Source organism: Podarcis pityusensis, assembly GCF_964106645.2.
Source record: "Podarcis pityusensis genome assembly, chromosome: 16".
NCBI lineage: Eukaryota > Metazoa > Chordata > Lepidosauria > Squamata > Lacertidae > Podarcis > Podarcis pityusensis.
Genome location: NC_138041.1, coordinates 8,943,163 through 8,970,915, shown reverse-complemented (window position 1 = coordinate 8,970,915; position 27,753 = coordinate 8,943,163). Strand labels below are relative to the sequence as shown.

Here is a 27,753-nt window from a genome sequence, read left to right as displayed (position 1 = left end):
AGGGGACCTGCTTTGAACGCCAGTAAGGCATGTATGTTCGAATATTTATTGCCGTCCAATTTCTGTGACCATTCACCGAACTTTTCTGGACACACCTTGTAGCATAGCTGTCAATGTTTCCCTTTTTTAAAGGGAAATTCCCTTATTCCGATTAGGATTCCTCTCAAGAAAAGGGAAAAGTTGACAGCTATGCCTTGTAGTGGACGCGGGTGGCGCTGTGGGTTAAACCACAGAGCCTAGGAGTTGCCGATCAGAAGGCTGGCGGTTCGAATCCTCACGACGGGGTGAGCTCCCGTTGCTCGGTCCCTGCTCCTGCCAACCTAGCAGTTTGAAAGCACGTCAAAGTGCAAGTAGATAAATAGGTACCGCTCTGGCGGGAAGGTAAATGGCGTTTCTGTGCACTGCTCTGGTCCGCCAGAAGCGGCTTAAGTCATGCTGGCCACATGATCCGGAAAAACTGTCTGCGGGCAAACATCGGCTCCCTTGGCCGATAAAGCGAGATGAGCGCCGCAACCCCAGAGTCGGTCACGACTGGGCCTAATGGTCAGGGGTCCCTTTACCATTACCTTTATGCCTTGTAGTAACACACACTAGGGACACACCAGAGTGGTGTCAGGCTAGGACCCGGAAGAATTCCCCACTCAGCCATGAAGTGCACTGGGAGGCTATGGGCCAGTCACTTTCTGTCAGCCTAACCTACCCCTCATTGAACTCCTTGGGGTAGAGAAAGTGGGGGAGTGAATGTAATAATCTGGATGACTGCTGCTGTTTTATATTTTGGGGGCTGTGAAGAGGGCTTTCTCACAGTTCCCAAGCCCTGGCCCAGGGGTAGGCAAACTAAGGCCCGGGGTCCGGATCCGACCCAATCGCCTTCTCATCCGGCCCGCGGACGGTCTGGGAATCAGCATGTTTTTACATGAATAGAATGTGTCCTTTTATTTAAAATGCATCTCTAGGTTATTTGTTGGGCCTGCCTGGTGTTTTTACATGAGTAGAATGTGTCCTTTTATTGAAAATGCATCTCTGGGTTATTTGTGGGGCATAGGAATTCGTTCATTTTTTTCTTCAAAATATAGTCCGGCCTGAGGAGATTTCACCCCTCCCATTCTAAGAATCTGCTGATGTTCTCTGCTGATTCTCCAGAGAGGAGGGGGGCGGTTTCTGCTCACTACTTATTCCGCTCCAGCCTCACATCAATGAGAGAGACTGAGTGTTAGAGAGAGAGAGTGTTATCTCTGTATAGATAAGGTTGCTGCTAAGAGCAGCTGCAGACACGCAGCACAGTTCAGCTTCTCCATTTAGCTCTGTATATAGTTTGTATGATAGTTGTAGATAGAATAAAAGTAGTTATTCTACAGAGCTGTTCTCCGAGTGGTTTATGCTCTGCTGTACTCTGCTGTGCAACAACTGTCTTCAGGAGTGAATCTGGTGCTCACAGCTCTGAGTTGTGAGTCCACAGCACTTTTACCTGTTCCTGTGCAGAAGGTGGTCTCTGGAAGTGCTACCCCAGCTCGCCTGGCCCAGTCGGGGCTGAAGTGGTTGAGCCCAGTCAGTGGCACTGGCTCAAAGAGCGATGCTGACACAGCCCCCCACAAGGTCTGAGGGACAGTGGACCGGCCCACAGCTGAAAAAGTTTGCTGACCCCTGCCCTGGCCTGTGGACTCTGTTACGTAGGTTGCCATATCTTGAAGGGCAAAAAAGTGGACAGCCCGACCAAAGAAAGAGGTGAGTGTGCAGAACAACCTCAGCCCACGCCGCTGCTGGCCTGAGTGGAGACAGGACCCCAGGTATGAAGTTTACGGCATGTAATGCCTTAAGAGAGAATATTATGAAAATGATATACAGGTGGTACATGACCCCAGTCAAGCTTGCAAAAATCTACCATTTGCCCGATAACAAATGTTGGAAATGCAAAGAAACTGAAGGTACATTCTTTCACCTTTGGTGGACGTGCCCAAGGATTAAGGTTTTCTGGGAGATGATTTATAATGAATTAAAAATGGTATTTAAATATACCTTCTTGAAGAAACCAGAGGCCTTCCTCCTGGGCATAGTCGGCCAATCGGTGTTAAAGAAGGACAGAACTTTCTTTATGTATGCTACAACAGCAGCAAGAATACTTATTGCAAAGTATTGGAAGACACAAGACCTACCCACACTGGAAGAATGGCAGATGAAAATGATGGACTACATGGAATTGGCGGAAATGACTGGCAGAATCCGAGACCAGGGAGAAGAGTCGGTGGAAGAAGATTGGAAGAAATTTAAAGACTATTTACAGAAATATTGCAAAATTAATGAATGTTAGAATGATGTTGGATTGAAGTTAAGTGGTTTCTAGCTGTAATGGTATAAAAGAATATGGAAAAATTGGATTTTTAATAGGTAAAAACTTAATGCTATAATATATTAAGATTAAAGATCAGGATAAAATAAGGAGGGAAAGGAATTGCTGAACTAATAAATTGAACTGGAATACAAAAAAGGGAGGCATGAGGAGGTCCGGGAAACAAGTAAATGAAAGATAAGTGATGAAAAGATGGAATTGTTTTTAATTGTTTTTTTGTATTTTTTCTTTTTTCATGTAATATTGTGAAAACTTTAATAAATATATATTAAAAAAAAGAGAGAGACAGGACCCCAGTTCCTACCTGATCTTCGCCGCGACAGCCTCACTTCGCGGCAGCGCTTCTGCTGCTGGGACATAGCGCCCTCGCAAGCAGGTGCACGCCACCCCCCAAAAAACAAAAGAAGCCTACCCCATTCCCAAATAAAAAACCTCCAAATCCAGACATTTCCTTAAAAATGCAAAAATCTGCCCAGATGGGCATGTTGGCCCCCAAAAGGAGGGCATGTCCTGGTTTTCCCGGACACATGGCAACCCAACTGTTAAGGTAGTTCCCAGCGAGGCTGCAGAACAGTCAAGAACATCTGTCATGCAGGAGCTCGGAGTTGTGGGGGCCTTTAACTTTGGAATGACCTTGAAAACATGCCTTTAAATTTCACATGGATTTCAGTGTTGACTATGGAAAAGGGGCTGACTTGTCAAGAAGGGACAAAAATATTGTCAAGCTGGAGTCTCCCCGAGTGAAAGGAGCAGAAGACAAAGTAAAGTACAGATATAAACATGAAGCAGACCTGCGGAAGGGACATGGAAAAGACTTAAGAGCCTCGGATATAAGGTCACCAGGTTGATGGACTAGATGGATGGGATAGAAAGGACTGACAAAACCCGAGACCAGGAAGAAGAGACGATGGATGAAGATTGGAAGAAAGTTTTTAAAATATATTTAGAAAAGTATCGTAAAATTAATGAGTATTAGAAAAATGTTGGAATGAAATTATTTGGGTTTAGCAGAAATGTTAAAAAGAATTATGTAAGAATATGTTGTGGTTAAGAGAATTTGGTATAAATAAGATTTAAGTTTTAAGTTTTAGGGTTTTTTATGGTAAGATAAGGTTAAAATAGATTAAGGTAATTTAATGACAGAATATTGTGAAAGATGGAAAGGATTTGCTGAGATAACAACTAGAATACAGAAAAGGGAGGTGTGAGGAGGTCGATGAAATAAGTTAATGACAGTTAAGGATCTGGGAATATTGGATTTGTTTTTAAATTTTTTGTTTATTTTTGCTTTATGATTTTGATGTGTGTTTTGTTTTTTCTTTTTGACTTCGTTTTTTACTGATTTGTATTGTTTAATTGTTACTTTTATCTACTTTTTCTTTTTCTCTTTCTCTTGTTTTTTCCTTCTTTTTTCTTTGTAACCTTAAAATTCTCAATAAATATCATTTAAAAAAAAAAGAATATCTGTCATGCATCTCTGCCTTAGATTTATTGTTTCTGATGGCGGAGATTGAAGCCGTTTTGACCAAGGCTTGGATGATCAAAACAGAGATTGGCATAAACCCGGCCTGGAGCCTGCGATTTTCATAATACGGTGCTGGTAGAAGCCAGGATTTTGCTCCTGGGTCCAAAGACAGAAACAGGCAGGCTGGATGCTGGAATGCTGCTGAACGGACAGGATGTTACACCGGCGTTCAAAGGACTTTGCTTACGGAAAGAAACCCCTCTGTTCCATGAGGAAAGCAAGGCTCACAGTTATTAAAATATGAGCCTGTGCTTTGATTTGCAGAACAGAGGGGGAAATGAAGGAGATAGCCACCTGCCACACACCTGCACTTTTCAAATGAATTGTTGAGGGGAGGGGGGGTCTGATAACCGAAAGCTACACCATAACCTTCTCTCCCTCCATTTTACGAAATGCAGTGCAGGCCTTCCACAATAGCCCGCAACAATTTTCTCCCCTTCCATCTCCCCCCTGCCCACAATTTTTTAAACATCTATGTCTCTCCCCCCACCCCACCTCCAAACTCATCAAATCACCATAAATCATTCTTTTCAATATAGTCTGATGGTGTGGCTGCCTTGCCGACCTCACGCAGAAAGATAGGAGGTATAAATTATACCGACAAAAACAGAGTGGCTTGCCAAATTATTGGAATATTACAATATATCCAAAACAATGGGAGAAATTGGAAGGATCTCAGAAGAGAAGATAGACAGGGACTGGAAGGTGTTTAAAGGATACTTGCAAAACTATATTGAAAAATCAGAACTCCTATTAGAATAAACAAGTTCCGTTTTAAATGCTGAAATACTAAATAAGATGGATAACAATGTGTAACAGAAAAAGAAGCATGAAATTAGGTTAAAGGTGTGTGAAAGAAAGTAATAGAAGTGGAAAGAAATTGCAATTGAGTAGATTGGAAGTCTAACACAAAGGTGGGGTGAGGGGTGGTGGATGGTGATGGGAAAAGGAATTATCTGTGGGATTGAGTATAGGTATGTTTGAACATTTTTAAGGATTGTATGAAATGTATGTTTGTATATTCGCAATATGTGTGTATTAATGCTGAATTATTTTAATAATAAAAACTTTTCCAAAAAAAAGAGAGAATTTTTGCAGCGGCAGCCTTGCCGACCTCACGCAGAAAGACAGGAGGTATAAATGGAGGAAGGGGGTGGGATCAGGCCCTGGAGCTAAACGCAGCCCTCTTATTTGGCCCTTGGAATTTTCAAGAGGCCACACCCCTTTGCTCAACAAGCCACACCCCCTCACAGGTCCTAGCTTTGCAGGAGTGTTTTTGCCTGGCTGGGATATGCCTTTGAATGCTGATCATGACTTTAGCTTGACTAGACAAAGCTAAGAGAGGGAGAAGTGTGTGTCTGTGTAGCAACTAGTCTAGTTGTGCGTTCTCTGCCCTGCCGACTTTTTCCCATTTGCCCCTGGGATGAGGACCCTGGGAGGCTGCTGAGCAGGCCCTGAATCTGCAAAAGTTTTCCCGTCCTGAAGATAAATATTGCATGTTAAACCTATTGTGAGGGACGCGGGTGGCGCTGTGGGTTAAACCACAGAGCCTAGGACTTGCCGATCAGAAGGTTGGCGGTTCGAATCCCCACGACAAGGTGAGCTCCCGTTGCTCAGTCCCAGCTCCTGCCAACCTAGCAGTTCGAAAGCACGTCAAAGTGCAAGTAGATAAAGAGGTACCGCTCCGGCGGGAAGATAAACGGCGTTTCTGTGCGCTGCCCTGGTTCGCCAGAAGCGGCTTAGTCATGCTGGCCACATGACCCGGAAGCTGTACGCTGGCTCCCTCGGCCAATAAAGTGAGATGAGCATCGCAACCCCAGAGTCGGCCACGACTGGACCTTATGGTCAGGGGGCCCTTTGCCTTTTACCTTTAAACCTATTGTGCTTTGATTTTTGGTTCATCGTCAATGGGCCCACATCTTTCCCTACAGCTTTTAAAGGTGGTTTACACCTCTTGTAGGGACGCGGGTGGCGCTGTGGGTTAAATCACAGAGCCTAGGACTTGCCGATCAGAAGGTTGGCGGTTTGAATCCCTGTAACGGGGTGAGCTCCCGTTGCTCGGTCCCTGCTCCTGCCAACCTAGCAGTTCGAAATCACGTCAAAGTGCAAGTAGATAAATAGGTACCACTCTGGCGGGAAGGCAAACAGTGTTTCCGTGCACTGCTCTGGTTCGCCAGAAGCGGCTTAGTCATGCTGGCCACATGACCCGGAAGCTGTATTAGGTCACGACTGGACCTAATGGTCAGGGGTCCCTTTACCTTTACATCTCTTGTAGGCTTACACTTCCACGGTTGTTGGGAGAAGAGTCCTACTGAATCCTAACCCAACATCCTGTTTTCCACAAGCGAGGCATGAGAGCAACTGGCCTCTTCCTGCCTCTGCTGGCAGCAGCTGGTCCTGAAAGGCAGACTGCTTTCTACACAGAGATTTTATTTATTTGTTTGCTGTTGGTGAGCTATCATCGCCTGGGGTCCATGTGTCTAATGCTGAACAGAGGAAGCTGCCTTACACTGAGGCAGACCACTGGCCCATCTAGATCAGTGGTGTCTGCACTGACTGGCAGCAGCTCCCCAGGGTTTCAGGCAGGGAGGTTTCCCCCCAGCCCTGCCTGGAGATGTTGGGGGTCGAAGGTGGGACTTTCTACAGGGTCTCCATCGCTCTGCTGCCGCCCTTCCTAAAGGCTGGCGCTTCTGCTATGCTACTCTGAGCCTTGTGCCCCTGTCTCTCTGCTCTCAGCTAAAGAGATCGGCCGGCCTGGTTGCGGCTGGGTCACCGTGCCAGGTGGAGTGTGTGAGCCGGTGGAACTGAAGTGGAAAGCCGTCCTGCCGGTCTGCCATCTGCTGCGGTTCAGAGGGAGCCAGGAGATTGTGCTTCTGCAGAGAGCTTCTTTCTGCCTTGTCTTGAGGATGAAAAGCGGGGGCAGCGGGACACCATCCAGGCAGTTTGGCAGAGCCAGCCACGTGTTAAGTGTTTGGGGATGATGTGTGCAGATCCAGCTGGAAGGAAGGGAGCAGTGCAGCAGCCGGAGACTCAGAAAGAACAGGAGAGAGTTCAGCATATTTTGGTTTGCAGGACAGCAGTGGGGGGGAAGTTGCTGAATGGATCAGACTGGGAAACCCAGAGAGATGGGTGGGGTAATAATAATAAATTTATTCATTCATTCATACCCCACCCATTTGGCTAGGTTTCCCCAGCCACTCTGGGCAGCTCCCAAAAGAATATTAAAAACACGATAAAACATCAAACATTAAAAACTTCCCTAAACAGGGCTGCCATCAGATGTCTTCTAAAAATCAAATAGTTGTTTATTTCCTTGACATCTGATGGGAGGGCGTTCCACAGGGCGGGCGCCACTACCGAGAAGCCCCTCTGCCTGGTTCCCTGTACCTTCGCTTCTCGCAGCGAGGGAACCGCCAGAAGGCCCTCGGCGCTGGACCTCAGTGTCCGGGCAGAATGATGGAGGTGGAGACGCTCCTTTGGGTTTACTGGGCCGAGGCCATTTAGGGCCTTAAAGGTCAGCACCAACATTTTGAATTGTGCTCGGAAACATACTGGGAGCCAGTGTAGGTCTTTCAGGACCGGTGTTATGTGGTCTCGGTGGCCGCTCCCAGTCACCAGTCTAGCTGCCGTATTCTGGATTAGTTGTAGTTTCCGGGTCACCTTTAGAGGTAGCCCTTATTACTATTATCTGTAGATTAAACAGGATGTTGGTTTGGCCTTCACAGTTTAGAAGACATCTGAAGGCAGCCCTCTTTAGGGAAGTTTTTAATGTCTGACATTTTAATGTATTTTTAATCTTTTGTTAGAAGCCGCCCAGAGTGGCTGGGGAAACCCAGCCAGATGGGCCACAGCTATCAACCTTTCCTTTTTTTGCTGGGAATTCCCTTATTCCAGCGCCATTTCCCGCTGCTTCCCGCTGCTATCCCAGATTGTTAGATATCCCGTAGACCTGTCCCGTAGACAGGTGAGGCTGCTGATCCCTTATTTTCGAGACTGCTGATTCCTTATTTTCAAATCTGAAAGTTGACAGCTGTGAGATGGGCGGGGTACAAATAATAAATTATTATTATTATTAACCTGCAGGATAGGGGACTTCACCTGCCCGCAACCTTGAAATACGCTTAAAAAACAACCACTCGCACACAGCTGAACCGAAAGAAGGAATCTCTCCCATCTATGTGACCTATTTTATTGGTATTGCGGTGTCAGCGTTTGGCTTTTCAGGAGCAGAGGAGGACAGGGCCAGGAAGACACACCCAATGGCTCTGTGAGGGGACACGGGTCTCTCTACCGAGGCTGCTGGTGATGGCCCAGAGTGGAAGACCCCGCCTGAACCGGACCCTGGGTGGCTGGAGCACCAGTCCACGCTCCATCTCCTCTGGCCACACACACACATATTGTAGGGAGAGCTGGTCCTGGCATCATTCTGTCCTGAGAGATCCCGAGAGTCCCTTCTTCGCGCAGGGTTGCCACCTGACCTTGTGGATGTATTGGTCAAATCTCACGGGTGGTCCTAGGAGACCCCCTGCGAAATGTCCTTTTTTTCTGCCAAGCTCTCCCCACCCCACACCTCTCCCCGCCGAGGGTTGCGCCCCAGGGTGGCCTTCCAATCTGCAGCTGCTCCTCAGAGATGGAGGGTGTAGATGTGGATATTTAATTATATATAGACACATAGATGATGATTATTTTTTCCCTGAGTTGGGAGCTGGTTCCCCGTAATTGGCACGAGCCAGGGGGTATGGGGTGGGGGGCAGGGAGAAAGTTGTAGTCCGTATCCAAAATGCCCTCGAGGCTGCAAGACCCTCACCCTCGCCGCCCCCTGTGCCCCATAACACATCCTGACAGCCGTCCAGGAACTTGACATCTTACCTCAGCCACTTGGAAGGAACTGACTCCTCCTGGCTGCTTGGAACTGACACCTCTGATCAATGGGAATGGAGGAAGCTGCCTAAAATAAGCAGATCAGACAGCCAGGCCTGACGCTGCTGCAACCTTTTCCACCACCACCACCTCTTTTTTTTTTAAGTGGGGAAGCCGGGGATTGAACCTACGACCTTCCGCATGCAAAGCAGGTGCTCTACTGTTGAGCTACCATATCATCCTGGCAGCCCGGAAGAAACCAACCTATTCCAGTATTGTCGTTTGGCTTTGGCCCACTTCTCTGCAAGCAAGGCTCTGTTCTCAGTACTGAAGCTTGAGCCGGGGCAATGGCAGACAGCAGGGGAAAGGGCCCACAATCCCATATTGAGCGCACCTCAGGCCGGCGTCCGTAAAAGTAGAGATCGGGTAGGGTGTCTCTCTGTCCCGCTCCATCTCCCTCCCTCCTCCCTCCCTCTCTCTTTAATCTTCCTTGGCCCGCCTCTCTCCGCTCACTCCGAACAGGTTGGCCAAGGAGAAGGGCGAGCGCAGATGCTACTTGGAGCCGGAACCACCGTGGTTGATCTGCAAGAGGGAGTTGGTGGCATAGTTCTGGAAGAGAGGCTGCAGGAACATGCCGATGGTGCCAAAGACGCAGACGAAGACGAAGATCCACAGGAAGAGGCGGTCGATCACCATGGCAACGTACTTCCAGTCCTCGCTCACCTGGGGAAAGGGCAAGGATACGGAAGTTAGCACCTGTCAGCTGGAACCCGTTTTGGCTTGGCAAGCACCTGTTGTGTGTGGGCCCGCTTGTGGGGCCTGCTTCCGACCAAACGGGTGCCAGATCTAGGTAAGGTAAGGTAAGGTAAGGTGAAAGGTAAAGGGACCCCTGACCATTAGGTCCAGTCGTGACTGACTCTGGGGTTGCGGCGCTCATCTTGCTTTATTGGCCAAGGGAGCCGGAGTACAGCTTCTGGGTCATGTGGCCAGCATGACTAAGCCGCTTCTGGCGAACCAGAGCAGCGCACGGAAACGCCGTTTACCTTCCCGCCGGAGCGGTACCTATTTATCTACTTGCAGTTCATGCTTTCGAACTGCTAGGTTGGCAGAAGCAGGGACCGAGCAACGGGAGCTCACCCCGTCGTGGGGATTCGAACCGCCGACCTTCTGATCGGCAAGTCCTAGGCTCTGTGGTTTAACCCACAGTGCCACCCGCGTCCCAAGGTAAGGTAAGGTAAGGTAAGGTAAGGTAAGGTAAGGTAAGGTAAGGTAAGGTAAGGTAAAACAAAACAAAACAAAACAAAACAAAACAAAACAAAACAAAACAAAACACACACACTCCACAAAAAGCCCAATCTGGGCTGTCTTAAGCATATGCAGTGCCGCGGTGCAAAGATCCACCCATTGCCCCCCCCCGGTTGCCCAGGGTTATTGCATAATTGTATACAGTGGTACTTTGGGTTACATACGCTTCAGGTTACAGACTCCGCTAACCCAGAAATAGTGCTTCAGGTTAAGAACTTTGCTTCAGGATGAGAACAGAAATCGTGCTCCGGCGGTGCAGGGGCAGCAGGAGGCCCCATTTGCTACAGTGGTGCTTCAGGTTAAGAACAGTTTCAGGTTAAGAACGGACCTCCGGAAAGAATTAAGTACTTAACCCGAGGTACCACTGTAATTATATGATCGCTGTCTAATCTTAGGGGTGTATGAGGGGCCATTTCTGTGACTATCTTGAAGGGACCCTGCACTTCTGAATTTGCCACCACACTCCTGGTCAGGCCCCTTCCTGCTTCCTTACAGCCAGTCCGATGGATAGCCCAGGCTGTTAGTTTTCTCCTCTTGGGTCTCAGTTTTGCCCTTGTAGAACAGAGCAGGAAGGAAGAGCAGAAGCAATTGGCCTTGCCTGCCATCGGCTCTGGCGCCACCTGCTGTTGATCTTCTTCTTTCTTCTTCTTTGGCGATCACTCATAGCTGAGTAAGATTGTCTTCCATAAACACGGTTTTAACAGTGAGTCCATAAGTGACTGTGAAGGCCAATTCTGGACGCACACATCCTTCCACAGTGGGGACATAGGTTCCCGGGTGAGAGTTCATCACAGTGAGGGTTTGCCAAATGTGCCTTCCTCTTGGCACATTTCTCCCTTTTGTCCTGAGTTCGAGTGCCTTCAAAGTCCATGACCACCTTTCGCAAAGGCTGTTCTCCAATCAGAGCACCTGCAGGCCAGTGTTTCCCAATTGTTGGTGTCTATACTACTTTTTTAGGGATGCGGGTGGCGCTGTGGGTTAAACCACAGAGCCTAGGACTTGCCGATCAGAAGGTCGGCGGTTCGAATCCCCGCGATGGTGTGAGCTCCCGTTGCTCGGTCCCTGCTTCTGCCAGCCTAGCAGTTCGAAAGCACATCAAAGTGCAAGTAGATAAATAGGTATCGCTCCTGTGGGAAGGTAAATGGCGTTTCCATTCGCTGCTCTGGTTCGCCAGAAGCGGCTTAGTCATGCTGGCCACATGACCCAGAAGCTGTACGCCGGCTCCCTCGGCCAATAAAGCGAGATGAGTGCTGCAACCCCAGAGTCGTCTGTGACTGGACCTAATGGTCAGGGGTCCCTTTACCTTACTTATACTACTTTTATTTTTGGTCCGCTGCTCTAACAGCCCCAATGAGTACCAGCCACCACAATTATTAGTGGGGTTTTGTTTTTTTTACAATTTCAAATGTTGCATGCCCCTCCCCAACCCCCAGAGAATCCTAAGTGGGGTGTGTGTTGCTAATTCTCCTTTTGTGATTTTTAGCCTCCTTCCCTTCCTCCCACAGAACCTGTTCCTGGGGAGAGGCAAGACCTGCTTAAATATTTTAAAGAGCAGACTGTTTAGCCTGCTTTTAAAAATGGTTTCAGCTCGGGTTCCCCTCCTCTTTCTTTCTTTCTTCTTTTTTTTTTTTTGTAATGCTGGTTTTAATTACTGCTTTTGTTTTAGGAAGTTTCTTTCATTTGCTAATTTTGCAAACTGCCTTCAAACCGATGGTGAAAAGCAGAATAGTAAAGTTAGCATTAAAGAAAAACAACAATAGAGTTTCCTGTGTTGATTGCACCCTTTACAGTTGTTTTAGGTAAAGATAAAGGGACCCCTGACCATTAGGTCCAGTCACGGACAACTCTGGGGTTGCGGCGCTCATCTCGCTTTATTGGCCGAGGGAGCCAGCGTACAGCTTCCGGGTCATGTGGCCAGCATGACTAAGCCGCTTCTGGCGAACCAGAGCAGCGCACGGAAATGCCGTTTATCTTCCCGCCAGATCAGTACCTATTTATCTACTTGCACTTTGACGTGCTTTCGAACTGCTAGGTTGGCAGGAGCAGGCACTGAGCAACGGGAGCTTACCCCATGGCGGGGATTCGAACCCCCAACCTTCTGATCGGCAAGCCCTAGGCTCTGAAATGACAGCTCCCTGAAGGCTATCTGAAGCCTGGTTTGCTGGCAAACCAGGAAAGTCCTTCAGGTTTCTGCTCTGGGTCAATTTTATCTTCATTCTCATGAGGGCTAGAGCCCTGATATGCTTTTAAATGAAAGCTGGGTTTCCAAGGCTTCTAAATTCTCTGTATGGGCCATACGTGTACTGGGAGAATGGGGAGGGAGTCTCAAACACAGTACACAGAGGATATACTCGTCCTCAGCTCCAGCTCAGCTTCCAATTATATTTAAGTGTGCAATCTCTCATGGACCCATGTTTACATGGGGTTTTTAAGATTTATTTTTTGAAGTACGCCAGTTCTCAAGGGTGAGACCCAAATCCTTTGCCAGGAAAAAGCAAGAAGGCTGGGAACTTTGTGCCAAAAGGAATATTTGCTTATTGTTCACTTCTCATTGCCCACAAAAGTGTCTTTAAAGCCTTAGAGAGTTTTATTCTATTAAGTGGGTTATATGGAAATTTGTAAAATGCAAATCATAAAGGCTGGCTCAGGAATGGGGAGCCTTCTTTCTCCCTAAGGGCCGCATTCTGGGGGCCACACACACCAGTGATGAGCAGGGCAAAAATTGGGCAGAGTGCTAAATCTAAGTTTTACCTTTGCACTATAAGGTAAAGGTAAAGGGACCCCTGACCATTAGGTCCAGTCGTGCCTGACTCTGGGGTTGTGGCGCTCATCTCGCTTTATTGGCCGAGGGAGCCGGTGTACAGCTTCTGGGTCATGTGGCCAGCATGACTAATCCGCTTCTGGCGAAACCAGAGCAGCGCACAGAAATGCCATTTACCTTGCCGCCAGAGTGGTACCTATTTATCTACTTGCACTTTGGCGTGCTTTTGAACTGCTAGGTGGACAGGAGCTGGGACTGAGCAATGGTGGCAAGCCCTAGGCTCTGTGATTTAGACCACAGCACCACCTGCATCCCTCTCACCTCCAGTAAAGGTAAAGGCAAAGGGACCCCGGCCATTAGGTCCAGTCATGGCTGACTCTGGGGTTGCGGTGCTCATCTTGCTTTACTGGCTGAGGGAGCCGGCGCACAGCTTCTGGGTCATGTGGCCAGCATGACTAAGCCGCTTCTGGCGAACCAGAGCAGCGCACGGAAACGCCATTTACCTTGCCGCCAGAGTGGTACCTATTTATCTACTTGCACTTTGACGTGCTTTCGAACTGCTAGGTTGGCAGGAGCAGGGACCGAGCAACGGGAGCTCACCCCATTGCAGGGATTCGAACCGCCGACCTTCTGATCTGCAAGCCCTCGGCTCTGTGGTTTAACCCACAGCACCACCCGCGTCCCTCCAGTAGTTTCCAGCAACTGGTATTCAGAAGCATTCCTGCCTTCGACTGAGGGTGACGAAGGGAGAGTCTCTCCGGTCTCCTCCCCCCCCCCCATCAGTGCTCAGCTGGCTTGGCCCCAAACCTGCAGCCTCAGAGCGCAGCCTGGGGCAGTGACATCACTCTGCTGCTCTTCCAGGTTCCCCTTCCTCTCGGTTCCTATGGCAACTGCTTCATACCTGACACCTCCCTGGTCCAGTGGGCATAGAGCATCTCCTTCTGCAAATAGTTTCTGGCAAGGCTACCAGATCAGATGGATAATTTGCTTTGGTGAGGAAGTCGTCGTTGGCGGGGGCTACCTTTGACCCATTGCTCTCTGGCCACAGATGGATGGGGGAAGGACTTGGACAAATGCCCAAAACACCCCCAGCACCCCTTGTAATGTTTTATTATGTTTTTATGTATGTTGGAGGCTGCCCAGAGTGGCTGGGGCAACTCAGTCAGATGGGCAGTGTACAAATTATTATTATTATTATTATTATTATTATTATTATTATTACAGTGGTACCTAAGGTTAAGTATTTAATTCGTTCCAGAGGTTCGTTCTTAACCTGAAACTGTTCTTAACCTGAAGCACCACTTTAGCTAATGGGGCCTCCTGCTGCCGCCGCACCGCCGGAGCACAATTTCTGTTCTCATCCTGAAGCAAAGTTCTTAACCCGAGGTACTATTTCTGGGTTAGCGGAGTCTGTAACCTGAAGCGTATGTAACCTGAAGCATATGTAACCTGAGGTACCACTGTATTATTATTATTATTATTATTATTATTATTATTCCACCAGCAAAGCAGCAGACCTCCAAGAAATATAAGTCTGTTTCCCCCGACTTCTCTCTCTCGGTCTCTCCCTCCCTTACATCCATATCTCACTGCACATGAATTTTTCATGCGCCTTCAGCACAGGGATGCAGCCGAGCAGAAGGGAAATATTGATTCTGGAGCTCGCCGGTGTCTCAGTTGGAGAACACAGCTGCCCTGCACTCGGAGGTGGGGAACAGGTCAGGAAAGGACAGGGTATTCTGACTCATGGCTTGGCAAAGGAGAGGCGGCAGGGAGATGGGGAAGAAGCAAGGAAGAGTTGTGTCTCCCCCAGGAAACATCCAAGGGATGGGAAATTGCCACAGCCTTTTTCTAAAAAAAACCCCCAATCAAACAGTGCATCATGTTTCAGGAGGTGATGATTCGAGATATGGTGGGGAAAGCTTTGTAAGAAGTGCCCTGACTGATCAGAACGAAGCATCGAGTTATACAGTGATTCCTTGGGTTACAGACGCTTCAGGTTACAGACTCCACTAACCCAGAAATAGTACCTCGGGTTAAGAACTTTGCTTCAGGATGAGAACAGAAATTGTGTGGCAGCAGCGGGAGGCCCCATTAGCTAAAGTGGTACCTCAGGTTAAAAACAGTTTCAGGTTAAGAACGGACCTCCAGAATGAATTAAGTTATTAACCCAAGATACCACTGTAATGTGTTCAAGCAGAAGTGTCCAAATCGAACCCTTAAAGGCGACCACTGAGTTTGTTCCCCAGCTACTGGAATTCAGAGGTAGACTTTGCCTGAACAAGGAAGTTCTACATAGCTACATAGGTAAGGTTACCAGACGTCCCTGTTTCCTGGGGACAGTCCCCGGATTTACAAATCAGTCCCCTGACGAAATCCATCTATTCAATAGGAAGTTGAAAAAATGTCCCCAGATTCATTGAAAAAAATCTGGTAACCTTAGCCCAAGACCACACATTGAAAGCAATTGCAATACAGTGGCACCTCAGGTTAAGAACTTTATTCGTTCTGGAGGTCCGTTCTTAACCTGAAACTGTTCTTAACCTGAGGTACCACTTGAGCTAATGGGGCATCCCGCTGTGGCGGTGCAATTTCTGTTCTCATCCTGAAGCAAAGTTCTTAACCCGAGGTACTATTTCTGGGTTAGCGGAGTCTGTAACCTGAAGCGTCTGTAACCTGAGGTACCACTGTACCACGTTAAACGCTGATGGCTCCGCCCCTTGCAAAGAATCCTGGGAACTGTAGTTTAAGGGTGCTGAGAGCTGTTAGGAAACTCCTGTGACCCTCACACGGCTACAATTCTCAGAGATCCCTGGGGAACAGGATGCAGGATTAGATAATAATAATAATCTTATTATTGATACCCCGCCCATCTGATGGGTGATCAGCTTGGTCCAGCAGGGGCTGTTCTTATGTCTTTATATCAAAGACTGGCAGATTGGTTTTCACCCAGAGATCATTGCCACTGTATGTATATGTGGTAAAAAATAAATTAGAAAGTGAGTCCCATCAGGCATCTTGGGTCTAAAGGATGCTGTCATGGAAGTTTTGGCTGAGATTCCTGGATTGCAGGGGTTTGGATCAAATGACCGCTCTCTGAAGCACCCAGCCTCCTTTAAAAGGCGTTGGGGAAAACGTTGATGGAGGGGGGATTGCAGAAAACTGTGAGCAGAGGGGGCTGGAGGAGCTGCAAGGGAATAGGTGAGGGATAAAGGGGGGAGTAGGGTTGGGATTGGCAAGTAGGGGGGGTTGGAGGAGTGAGCAGGGATGGCAGCCCCTAATATCCTACACACAGAGAGAGAAAGCAACCTACTAATTTTTGGTGGGCTTATTTCAGGCGCTCCAACTGTCCCTATTTTCCAGGGACAGTCCTGGATTTGCAGAAGCCATCCCGGTTTCTGATTTAATCCCAGAATGTCCCGCTTTCCCTTAGAACATGGACAGGCAAACTAAGGCCCGGGGGCCGGATCCGGCCCAATCTCCTTCTGAATCCGGCCCACAGACAGTCCAGGAATCAGTGTGTTTTTACATGAGTAGAATGTGTCCTTTTATTTAAAATGCACCTCTGGGTTATTTGTGGGGCACAGGAATTCGTTCATTCCCCCCCCCCCCAAAAAATATAGTCCGGCCCCCCACAAGGTCTGAGGGACAGTGGACCGGCCCACTGCTGAAAAAGTTTGCTGATCCCTGCCTTAGGACGTCCCTATTTTTATTGGAGAAATGTTGGAGGGTATGGAGTGACCACCGAGCCAAGGAGATCAGTAACTACAAAACCGTTAGAAGACATCTGAAGTCAGCCCTATATAAATGTTTTTTATGTTTTTGTATATGTTGAAAGCCGCCCAGAGTGGCTGTGGCAGCACAGTCAAATGGGTGGGGAATTATTAGTATTCTTTTGGAATAGGACGTCCTTATTTTCATAATAATAATAATAATAATAATAATAATAATAATAATTTATTTATACACCACCGATCTGACTGGGTTTCCCCAGCCACTCTGGGCAGCTCCCAACAGAATATTAAAAACACAATAAACCAACCAACAATATCCTCAAAGATAAAAAGAATATATTCCTCTATGTGACAGCAGTGGCTAGATTACTAGAGGCAAAAAATTAGAAAACAGGAAAAATATTTCAGACTGGAGAATGGTGAATTTATGGAGATGGCAAAATTAACGGCATCAATTAGGGGCTGCCCCAAGCAAAAATCAAGAGAGAATGGGAGTGTGTAGCGATATATATGAAAAAATATGGATATGGAAATTAAGTTTAACGTAAACGTAAAGGGAAAGACGCACAAGGCTACAAGATCATATTATAAAGGATATGACTATTAAGTATAAATAACTGCTAAGACAACAAGAAACAATAATACAAATGCCAATAAGATCTCACATGGGTGAGGGGAAGTCGGGTGGGGGGAGGGGTGGTATTTGGAAAGTTATTGAGAATGTGATATAAGAGTAAAATGATTGTGTTTGTAATTTGAATTATTTTGAATGATTGATACTTTTTCTGTCACAAAAACTTTAAATAATAAAAAAACACAATAAAACATCGAACATTAAAAACTTCCCTAAACAGGACTGCCTTCAGATGTCTTCTAAAAGTCAGACAGTTGCTTATTTCCTTGACATCTGATGAGCGGGTGCCACTACCGAGAAGGCCCTCCACCTGGTTCCCTGTAACCTCACTTCTCGCAGTGAGGGAACTACCAGAAGGCCCTTGGCGCTGGACCTCAGTGTCCGGGCTGATCAATGCAGGTGGAGATGCTCCTTCAGAAAAATGTTGGCGGGTATGTTATTTACAAGGCTGACTTAAGGCCACAAAAGCCCACAACCCTGCCCTCAAGCCCCTTCCCTTCCAGACACTCACACTCTGGTCGTCGTCTTCGCTCTTCATATGATCCGCGATGAAGCATACTCCGTCCACAGCCTCCTCCAGGCCGCAGCAACAGGGGCCTGGCGGTGGCACCGTTTGACCCGGCCTGTCCCGGTAACCGTTGACTCCCGGCTCCGACGTTTCCGTAAAGGGCCTTCCCCCGCCATCACCGCCGCTCCCCGCCCCGAACTTCTTGACCGTGGACGGGTTGACGTAGCAAGTGCAAGACCTGGCTCCTTCGCGGAGGAAGAAGCTCCCGGTCGTCCGCTCCTGGTTCTGCCGCTTCTGGCGCAACCTCTGGCGGGCGCAGTTCTGCCGGGGCTGCTTCATGAAGAGGAGGGTGGGCAGCTTGTCCAGGAAGACCACCTTGACCCAGGGCGGCATGGTGTGGGTGGTGGGCGAGCGGTGGTGGACGTTCAACACACAGACGCTGGTGACAATGGAGAAGGTCACCAAGACCATGGTGAACATCAGGTACTTGCCCACCAGCGGCACGTCCAGCGAGGTGGGCGGCACGATCTTGGAGATCAGAAGCAGGAAGACGGTGAGGGCCAAAAGGACCGAGATGCAGAGGGTCATCTTCTCGCCGCAGTCGGAAGGCAGGTAGAAGACCAGGATGGCTAAGGAGGTGATGAGGATGCAAGGGATGATGAGGTTGATGGTGTAGAAGAGCGGTTTGCGGCGGATGATGAAGTCATAGGTGATGTCCACGTAGGTGGAGTCGTTGGGGTTCTCGTTGCGCCGTCCCGGCAGGGCAATGATGTCCCACTCTCCGCTGGGGGTGAAGTCATCCAAGCTGGCCACCTCGCTCTTCAACACCAGGTCGATCTCCGTCCGGTCATAAGTCCACGAGCGGAACTTCATGGTGCAGTTCTGCTGGTCAAAGGGGAAATGCTTCACCTCGATTTTGCAGGCACTCTTGTAGATGGCCGGAGGGAGCCAGAAGATGCTGCCGTCGTAGGAGACGACGGCGTTGGAGTAGAAGGACACCTCGTACATCCCGTCGGCGCTGGGGAAGGGGAGGGAAAAGGGGAAGCAATGCTCATAGTTGGTCTACAACAGGGGTCAGCAACCTTTTTCAGCCGTGGGCCAGTCCACCGTCCCTCAAGCCATGGGCTGGACTATATTTTTTTGGGGGGTGGGAAAGGAATGAAGTCCTATGCCCCACAAATAACCCAGAGATGCATTTTAAATAAAAGGACACATTCTACTCATGTAAAAACACGCTGATCCCCGGACCGTCCATGAGCCGGGTTGAGAAGGCAATTGGGCCGGATCCGGGCCCCGGGCCTTAGGTTGCCTACCCCTGGTCTAGAAGGTGCATGTCTGGACTGGACTGGACTAGACTGGAGGCTGGACTGAGGAGGAATGGTGGGAGCCGCTACCCGCTTCTCCTGAAGCTTCCCAAGGGCAGGAGGACAGTATTGAGTTAGAACAGTGGTTTGCAGAAGGGCATAGTCCAGAGGTGAAAAGCTGGGAAATACTGGATAAGGAACAGCTAGAAGAGGAAACACCAGGAGGGAGACATCTGGCAGATTCAGTGTCCTTGGACAGCATTCCAGACCCCCCTAGAACTAGACAGGCTCCAAGAGTGATAGAACAGAGAGCGCAGCGGCAACAAGCTCAGGTTACCCGACGTAGGAGTGGCGCAGATTAATGGGGACAGAGGAGGGGTAAACCTTTACTGGGAGCACCGCCATTTCTAGAGAGATATGCATTGCTTTGTCTCTCGCTGTGTTTATTAAAGAAACTAACTGGTAAGAACACTTCTTTTGTTTGATCTGCTTATTCACTGCCACCAGGGGAGCGTTCCGATTCTCCAAAGCCTGACGGTGCAGGTGCCCAGATCAGAGCTCACGCACTGTGTGCACACACACACAAATGCCTACCCATGCCATCCACACATTCCTCATAATGCAGGCCACCCGGACCTCCCTTTTTATCCGTTTGATTCTATTTATGAATCGTGGCCCATAATATAGTTTGAAGCGCTTTCACAGTAGGAACCTCCACAGCCGAAACAATGAAATGAAGAAAATTGGTCTTTAAAAGCGCTTTCCTGTATAAAAACAATTAAAAACTATTTCCTGTTGGACTGGACGACTCTCATGGTCCTTTCTTACTCTACAGTTCCATGCGAAAACCAGGGCTTTCAGCTGGAACTCAGTTCCAGCACCTCTCAGGTGGGCGCCATTGCCATTCTAACAGAACAAGCGAGGCATTTGTGGTGAGTTCCGGCACCTCTTTTTCTAGAACCAACTGCACTGGCTCCCGGTGGAGTACAGGGTCAGGTTTAAGGTGCTGGTTTTGACCTTTAAAGCCCTCTGCGGCCTATGACACACGTACCTACGGGATTGCCTCTCCTGGTATGCCCCACGGAGGACCTTAAGGTCCACAAATGACAACACCTTGGAGGTCCCAAGCCTCAAGGAGGTTAGATTGGTTTCAACTAGGGCCAGGGCCTTTTCAGCACTGGCCCCGACGTGGTGGAACGCTCTGTCACAAGAGACTAGAGCCCTGCGGGACTTGACATCTTTCCGCAGGGCCTGCAAGATGGAGCTGCTCTGCCTGGCCTTTGGTTTGGACTCAGTCTGACCCTTATGTTTCCCTCACCTTATGGTCTTGATTTATCAGCTATTTTAAAATGAGGCTGCATTTTAACCTGTATTTTAAATTGGGTTTTTTTTTTTTCTCCCTCTCTTTCCCCCCTATTATGTTTTTACTGTGATTTTATTTTATTGGTGTTAGCCGCCCTGAGCCCACCTCTGGCCGGGGAGGGCGGGGTATAAAATAAAAATTATTATTATTATTATTATTATTATTATTATTATTATTTCAGATCCAATAAACGTACAGTTACTCTGTCTCTCACACATACACACTCACTCTCAGTCAAACATACACGGTCTCTTTCTCTCTCTCTCTCTCTCTCTCACACACACACACATACACAAGCATGTTCCACTTTCTAACCTGCTTTTAAACCACCTCAATCCCTATCTAGCAGCAGGCAAGTGTAGTGCAGTGGTTAAGAGCAGTGGACTCGTAATCTGGGGAACCGGGTTCGCGTCTCCGCTCCTCCACATGCAGCTGCTGGGTGACCTTGGGCCAGTCACACTTCTCTGAAGTCTCTCAGCCCCACTCACCTCACAGAGGTGTTTGTTGTGGGGGAGGAAGGGAAAGGAGAATGTTAGCCGCTTTGGGACTCCTGAAGGGGAGTGAAAGGCAGGATATCAAATCCCCCCCCCCAAAAAGCAAGTGTAGGGGACCTTTGGCCCTCCAGATGTTGCTGAACGACACCTCCCATCATCGCTGCCCATTAGCCATGCTTGCTGGGGCTCATGGGAGTTGTAGTCCAGCAACGTTTGGAAGGCCAAAGGTCCCCTGCGCCTGGCTTTGAAAGCTCTTCTGATACCGCGGCATTGTGACAAGGAGGAAGATGGGGCCCGGGTGGCCCCTCCAGATGGTTCTGCAGTCCTAATACGGCCTGTAGTAAAGTTAGTATCGTTTAGAAGCTGTTCCTTGGTCAAGCAATAAGAGTGAGGCCTTGTGGGTAACCAAGAAGCCACAAGGACCATGGGAAATAAGTTCTGTCCCTTTAATCCCAGACTAACAGGCACCCAGGGTGTGAAAGTTTTATTATGGGAAAGGAAACCCCTGATTTAATGGAAGACTTGACACCCGGGTCCAAGTTCTGTGCATTCCCTTAGTGATGTTATCTGGCCTTGATGGCCTGGGAATGTGCATCTGCAGAGGCGCCACGGAAGGGAGGAAAACCCTTTGATTGAGGCTCTGGGTTCTTAACTGGCCCAGCTGCCAGAAGTTTGATTGATTAGCCCGCAAGCCGGTCATTGGAGAATTTAAAAATAATCAAGAGTTATGATTGGTTTTGGGGGTTCCGACGCCACGTGCAAATCAGGGATAAAAGATCTGGGAAATGGCTGAGAAAGTGCGCTCTGCAATCCGCAAATCGCCCGGCTGCTGATGTTCCATCTAAGTAGCTGTCCTTACATCCTTTGTGATGGAGAACTGCGAAAGCCTCTGAACTGCGGAATCTTGAAAGGACTCTATCTATCCCTTTTGTGCTTTAGTTGTGAGTATGTAAGCCAGTTAGATTTCACAATGTTTTTATTTTTCTTGTCTGTAACTTACTAAAGAAGTGCCTGCTATTTTAGCATGTCTCCTTATGTTCTTTTAAAATAAATTTTAAATAAGAAACTGTTTTGGTTTGTGTGCCTTTCCAGGGGAAAAGCTAATTCCTAGCCTTACACTTAGTTATGCTCTACCGTAGAATTTCTGTCTGCAAGTCTGTGGATTCAACTTGTGGAGTGGGGATAACCAGTAATAACAGGGCACAGCCTTCTCCCTGGGTTGTGACTCTAGGTTCCCCGGAACAGAGGGAGTGGTGGCAGCTCTACCGGTGTGATTTTGTCCTGCTTCTGTATAACGTAGCTTTGCCTGCCAGCCCTGTTCAAGAAACCTGATCTGGCCGGAGAGCAAAGACAGGTGAGGGAGGAGCGAGCGGCTGGGGGCGAAGTTTACTACACGGCCCATGAACTGCAGGTTCACTATTGTCGTCCGAGATCCACAAGCATTAGACCCAGGGCAAAGAATGCCGAGGTGCACCTACTTGTTGTAGAGCACAACATCCGGAAGCCAGATGTGTTTGGATGGCAGCCGCACCTTCTTCATGTCATCAAACTCCTCTGGGTTCCATGTAAGGCGATAATCCTCCCATTCCTGCAATGGAGAGAGAAAGAGAGATGGGGGGGGGGGGGCTTGACACAATTGGGATGGCCAAATCCCCAAGCCTGACCTGAAGTCTCCAGTTTTGCCTCACTCCTTCCAGGTGGCAGTGGGAGGTCCTGAATCTCCAGGTGGGTGAGAGTGGCTTGTTTTGGGTTTTTTTAGTATTAAAAAGATGCAAGGTTCTATTAGGATATAGTTCTGTTCCACCTTAAAAGAAACAGGCATGACTGTTGTGTGTCACGTGCCTGTTTACTTCCAGCACAGGCTTGCTGGGAACGTCTGTTTGTATATTGCTATTGCTTTGCTCTTTTGTCAGACACGAAGGGAAGCAGACATGTTTTTCCTTTGTTCCTGAACTATGCTGAATGAACGACTGTAAATAATGCTTACACATGTCTCTGTCCGCCACTTCCGTTGTGAGAAGTCCGAGTCACAGCACCAAAGACATGTGTAAGCATTATTTACAGGCGTTTATTCAACATAAACGCAGGTGGCGTTTATTCAGGGATGCGGGTGGCGCTGTGGGTTAAACCACAGAACCTAGGACTTGCTGATCAGAAGGTCACCAGTCTGGCAGCCGCATTCTGGATTAGTTGTACTTTCCAAGTCACCTTCAAAGGCAGCCCCACGTAGAGTGCATTGCAGAAGTCCAAGCGGCAGATAACCAGATCATGTACCCAGTGCTTTTTTCTGGGGGGACGCAGGGGGACGCATACCCCTAAACATTTTGTGAATCTAAGTTTGGCCTCACTGAGGGGCAGTATTTCAATATGAGTAGGAAAACGAGAGTACCCCTAAACATTTTTTAAGAAAAAAAAGCACAGCGTGTACCACTCTGGCGAGACAGTCTGCAGGCAGGTAGGGTCTCAACCAGTGTACCAGATGGAGCTGGTAAGAATTCTCGACACCTTTAACAAGCTACTATTCCCAGGATTCCTTGGGGCTGTGCGCCTGAGTTATGGGGGACCTCTAACAGTGACTCCCCCAAATACCGCAGTGACTGGGCAGTGATATGAGAAATCAGAGTGGTCCTTGAGATATCTTGAACCCTGGTTGTTATGGGGCTTGTAAATTGATGCAAGACCTTTGAATCAGGCCTGGTAGTGTATGGGCAGCCAGTGTAAGCTTTTGAGCACTGATGATTGATGGATGATGCACTGGTGGTTGTCTCCATCAACAGTCTCCCTGCAGCATTTTGCAACAGCTGGAGCCTCTGGTCTAGATAGTGTCCCACATAGTGCTCATTTTCCCCTTCCTGCTTCCAACTGCAGCAGAAGGTAAGTGATTAAGCAAACCACTATTATTGAAAAGGGGCACATTGGTTCTACTTATGAGTAAATAAATAAAGAGAGGGGTGGTGGCAGGCAACTTACCTGGGTCAGCCACACGTTGGTGGTCATGATCTGCTCCCGCTCGTGCTGTCAACAGAAGCAAAAGAAAAGGCATCAGAATAATAATAATAATAATAATAATAATAATAATAATATATTTATACCCTGCCCATCTGGCTGGGCTTCCCCAGCCACTCTGGGTGGCTTCCAACAAAATACAGTGGTACCTCGGGTTAAGAACTTAATTCGTTCCGGAGGTCCGTTCTTAACCTGAAACTGTTCTTAACCTGAAGCACCACTTTAGCTAATAGGGCCTCCTGCTGCCGCCGCGCCACCACTGCGCGATCTCTGTTCTCATCCTGAAGCAAAGTTCTTAACCCAAGGTACTATTTCTGGGTTAGTGGAGTCTGTAACCTGAAGCGTATATAACCTGAAGAGTACCTGGGGTACCACTGTATTAAAATACTGTAATGCATCAAACATTAAAAGCTTCCCTAAACAGGGCTGCCTTCAGATGTCTTCTAAAAGTCTGGTAGTAGTTGTTGTTCTCTTTGACATCTGGTGGGAGGGCGTTCCACAGGGCGGGTGCCACTACAGAGAAGGCCCTCTGCCTGGTTCCCTGTAAGTTGGCTTTTTGCAGTGAGGGAACCGCCAGAAGGCCCTCGGTGCTGGACCTCAGTGTCCGGGCAGAATGATGGGGGTGGAGACGCTCCTTCAGATATACTGGACCGAGGCCGTTTAGGGCTTTAAAGGTCAGCACCAACACTTTGAATTGAAGTGAAGAACACGAGAAAAGCCCACTGGGTCAAGCCAAAGGCTAGTCCAGCATCCTCTTCTCACAGTGGCCGACCAGATGCAAGCAGCTCCTGAGCACAAGGGCCAACCCCGCTCCTGCAGCTTCCAGTGACTGGTTCTCAGTAGCATTTCTGCCTTCAGTCGTGGAGGCATTGTGGGCAGTAGCTACGGATAGCTCCTGTCCAATCTTCTTTGAACACAAGCTCAAGCCACCAGCAGCCAGCTTGGCCAATGGTCAGAGGTGGTGGGAGTTGTAGTACCACAAGCTTTGGGCGGGATGACACCATGTTATAGAGAGTACTTACATTATGATGGTTACTTGGTACGAGCAATGATCACCTTTCAAGATCAAAATTTGGCCAAATTTATCCATAGATCAAGACATCTCTTCTTAAAGGAAAGGATAGCAATACTAAGATTCTTTGAAAATATTGTACCATTGTACCCCCCCCCTTTGATGCCAAGTGTGGTTAGCCAATGGTAGAAGAGGACCAGGAAAAATCCAAAAAGGAGAACCAACTCCAAAAGGTCATAAACAAGAGACCCCAAAATTAAAAAGGAAAAGCACACCCTTACACAATTTGCAATGCCCTGTGAGCGAGCAAAAGGACAATTTCTCTATAGAAGAAAACACTCTAAGTCAATTCTGGTCATTCGCATCCTCAGTCCAAGCTAAAATTTTAGAAAGACTAGAAACATTAAGAAACAGACTGGCTGGGAAAGACACATATAATGATACCAAGGTAAGGTAAAGCTAAAGGGACCCCTGACCATTAGGTCCAGTCATGACCGACTCTGGGGTTGCAGCGCTCATCTTGCTTTATTGGCTGAGGGAGCCGGCGTACAGCTTCTGGGTCATGTGGCCAGCATGACTAAGCCGCTTCTGGCGAACCAGAGCAGCGCATGGAAATGCTGTTTACCTTCCCGCTGGAGCGGTACCTATTTATCTACTTGCACTTTGACTTGCTTTCGAACTGCTAGGTTGGCAGGAGCTGGGACTGAGCAACGGGAGCTCACCCCGTCGCGGGGATTCGAACCGCCGACCTTCTGATCGGCAAGTCCTATGCTCTGTGGTTTAACCCACAGTGCCACCCGCGTCCAATGATACCAAGGAGGATGACCTAAAAAAGGGCCAGATTTTCTCCAAAATGATTCCTACACAGGAATATAACTCAGCAAGGCGAAGCAGAGATTGGGTGGCCATCTGTCGGGGATTCCTTCGCTGTGATGCCCACCTTACAGAGGGTTGGACTAGATGACTGTTGGGGTTCCCTTCGAACTCTGCAGTTCTATAATTCTAAAAGGGCAGCTCCAGGAAGGAAGCTTTCTCCAGACTTACAGAAGACCTCTGCTTTGAACAGCATTTTGACCCGTTTGGCAGTTCCCAGTTCCCCATCTTTGGTACGTACCACGCTGATGAGCTGGGCCAATGATACCATCAGCTGCACAGTGACCAACTCGGATCCATTGGTGGCCGGGCGGATCAGCTTGTTGTACCGTGACGGATCCAGGAGATGTTCTACCAACCGCTCTTCCGTGTCTGTGCCCAGGGTCCCTGCGTGGAGGTGGAGAAGGAAGCAGGCAGAGTAAAGCAAACACCGTTCAGAACGAACACAGAGCATATGCACAACAAGGCAGACATCCCTACTGTTAGGTACTGAGTTGAATAGGATCCAGAATGCAGCAGTCTGATTGGTCCACAGGAGCCACCCAATCCAGCTCCAAGTGGAAGTGAATCCGCAACCTGATTGGCCTATAGGAGAATTCCAGAATTAGCCAATCACGTGGGGCCCATTGTGTAAATAATGTATATAAAGCAGACATTCTGGGGGAACTTCCATTCCTCCTCACCACTATGAGCTGAATAAAGAGCATGAAATCCACTATCGACTCCAAGTATATTTCACCTACTTATCTCTTTTCACCAGTGAGCCATACAGCTTCCTAAATCAGGATGTTCGGTGATTGGTATTCAGACACTGACTGCCTATTAATACGCAGGTTTTGTTGAGCTACCGTGACTGTATTAAATATCAGTGAGCCTCCCTCTCGTTCAGTGTCTCCTCTTTTTTTAAAAAAATTGTTTTTAAGATTAAAACTTTACATTCACATATCGAACGTACAACATGGAAATAAGATTCCAAGGAATCTCCTGGACTTCCCTCCTCCCCTTTGTGGGTCCTGTTGTTAATCGTTTCCTCCTGCATCTTTTATGACAATCCACATCTTTTACATCTCCACTGTGTCCAAAATTCACCCTTAAACTACAAGTGATATTCCAATCCTAGTAACAATATTAACTGTTTACAATTTTTTTTAAGATAGGTTAGATAGATAGTTTATTAATTACGGTCGGAGACCAGCTTATAAAACACACTTGGGGGTACAATCCAAGAAGGAAAACAAACATTTAAAGCAATGTAAAAGATAGGGTATACATTTCCCCCATTCCCTATTAAAATTTTGGTCTTCCTGTTTTCTTATTCTTCCGGTCATTTTAGCCATTTCCACACAATCAATCAACTTGATGGATCTGCTGTCCTTCTCTGGTAGGGACTTACTCTTCTAGTTCCATCTCTTCTTCTAGTTCAGTGTTTCCAAAACTTTGGCCTCCAGCTGTTGTTGGACTACAACTCCCATCATCCCTAGCTAGCAGGACCAGTGGCTAGGGATGATGGGAGTTGTAGTCCAAAAGCAGCTAGAGACTCAAGTCTGGGAAACACTAGCTTCCTTTTCCTCAAGACACCTTTCGGTCCCATCTTGTGACAGAAACGGTCCTAAGCCAATGAACATTTGTACGAAAAAGGACTATTTTGGGGAGGGATTCAGGGCTCCGTCCTGAATCTCTCTTTCTCTCTCTCTCTCCTCTCCACAAGGAGCTCCCCTGACCACAAGCAACAGCCTCTCAAGCAGGCTCGTTTCCAAGCCAGCTTCCTGATGGATAGCTAATCCCCAGGCATTCATGAGCCCATTTTGGCAGGCTGTTAAAATGTCACCAGCTCTTAGCTTGCTCAGAATTACGGCCTGCTCTGATCCAGCAGCCCTTGAGCAGAGCCAAGGCTGCAGCTGAGTAGACATGGAGGCTGTGTGTGTCTTGCTCTTCCTGTCTCCGAATCCACGCATGGCACCAGAGCCAATAGGGACACGGGTGGCCCTGTGGGTTAAACCACAGAGCCTAGGACTTGCTGATCTGAA

The 27,753-nt window shown here is 48.1% G+C and overlaps 1 protein-coding gene and 1 long non-coding RNA gene across 2 annotated transcripts in view; one reads left to right on the top strand and one right to left on the bottom strand.

The window, feature by feature from the left end:
* Nucleotides 1–212: 212 nt before the first annotated feature.
* The window catches only part of LOC308465210, a 113,269-nt gene continuing 85,728 nt past the window's right edge, over nucleotides 213–27,753 (top strand). The window contains exon 1 of the long non-coding RNA XR_013980355.1: nucleotides 213–362. This is a non-coding gene — a long non-coding RNA (uncharacterized lncRNA). The remainder of the gene's footprint in view (nucleotides 363–27,753) is intronic.
* Nucleotides 8,016–27,753, bottom strand: part of CHRNB2 (cholinergic receptor nicotinic beta 2 subunit) — a 31,018-nt gene continuing 11,280 nt past the window's right edge. The window contains exons 2-6 of the mRNA XM_080984693.1: nucleotides 25,968–26,113; nucleotides 23,806–23,850; nucleotides 22,314–22,423; nucleotides 17,678–18,692; nucleotides 8,016–9,455 (exon numbers count right to left, since the gene is read on the bottom strand). Of these exons, the coding sequence (XP_080840819.1) occupies nucleotides 9,285–9,455; nucleotides 17,678–18,692; nucleotides 22,314–22,423; nucleotides 23,806–23,850; nucleotides 25,968–26,113 (1,487 nt within the window). The 3' untranslated portion in view covers nucleotides 8,016–9,284. The remainder of the gene's footprint in view (nucleotides 9,456–17,677; nucleotides 18,693–22,313; nucleotides 22,424–23,805; nucleotides 23,851–25,967; nucleotides 26,114–27,753) is intronic.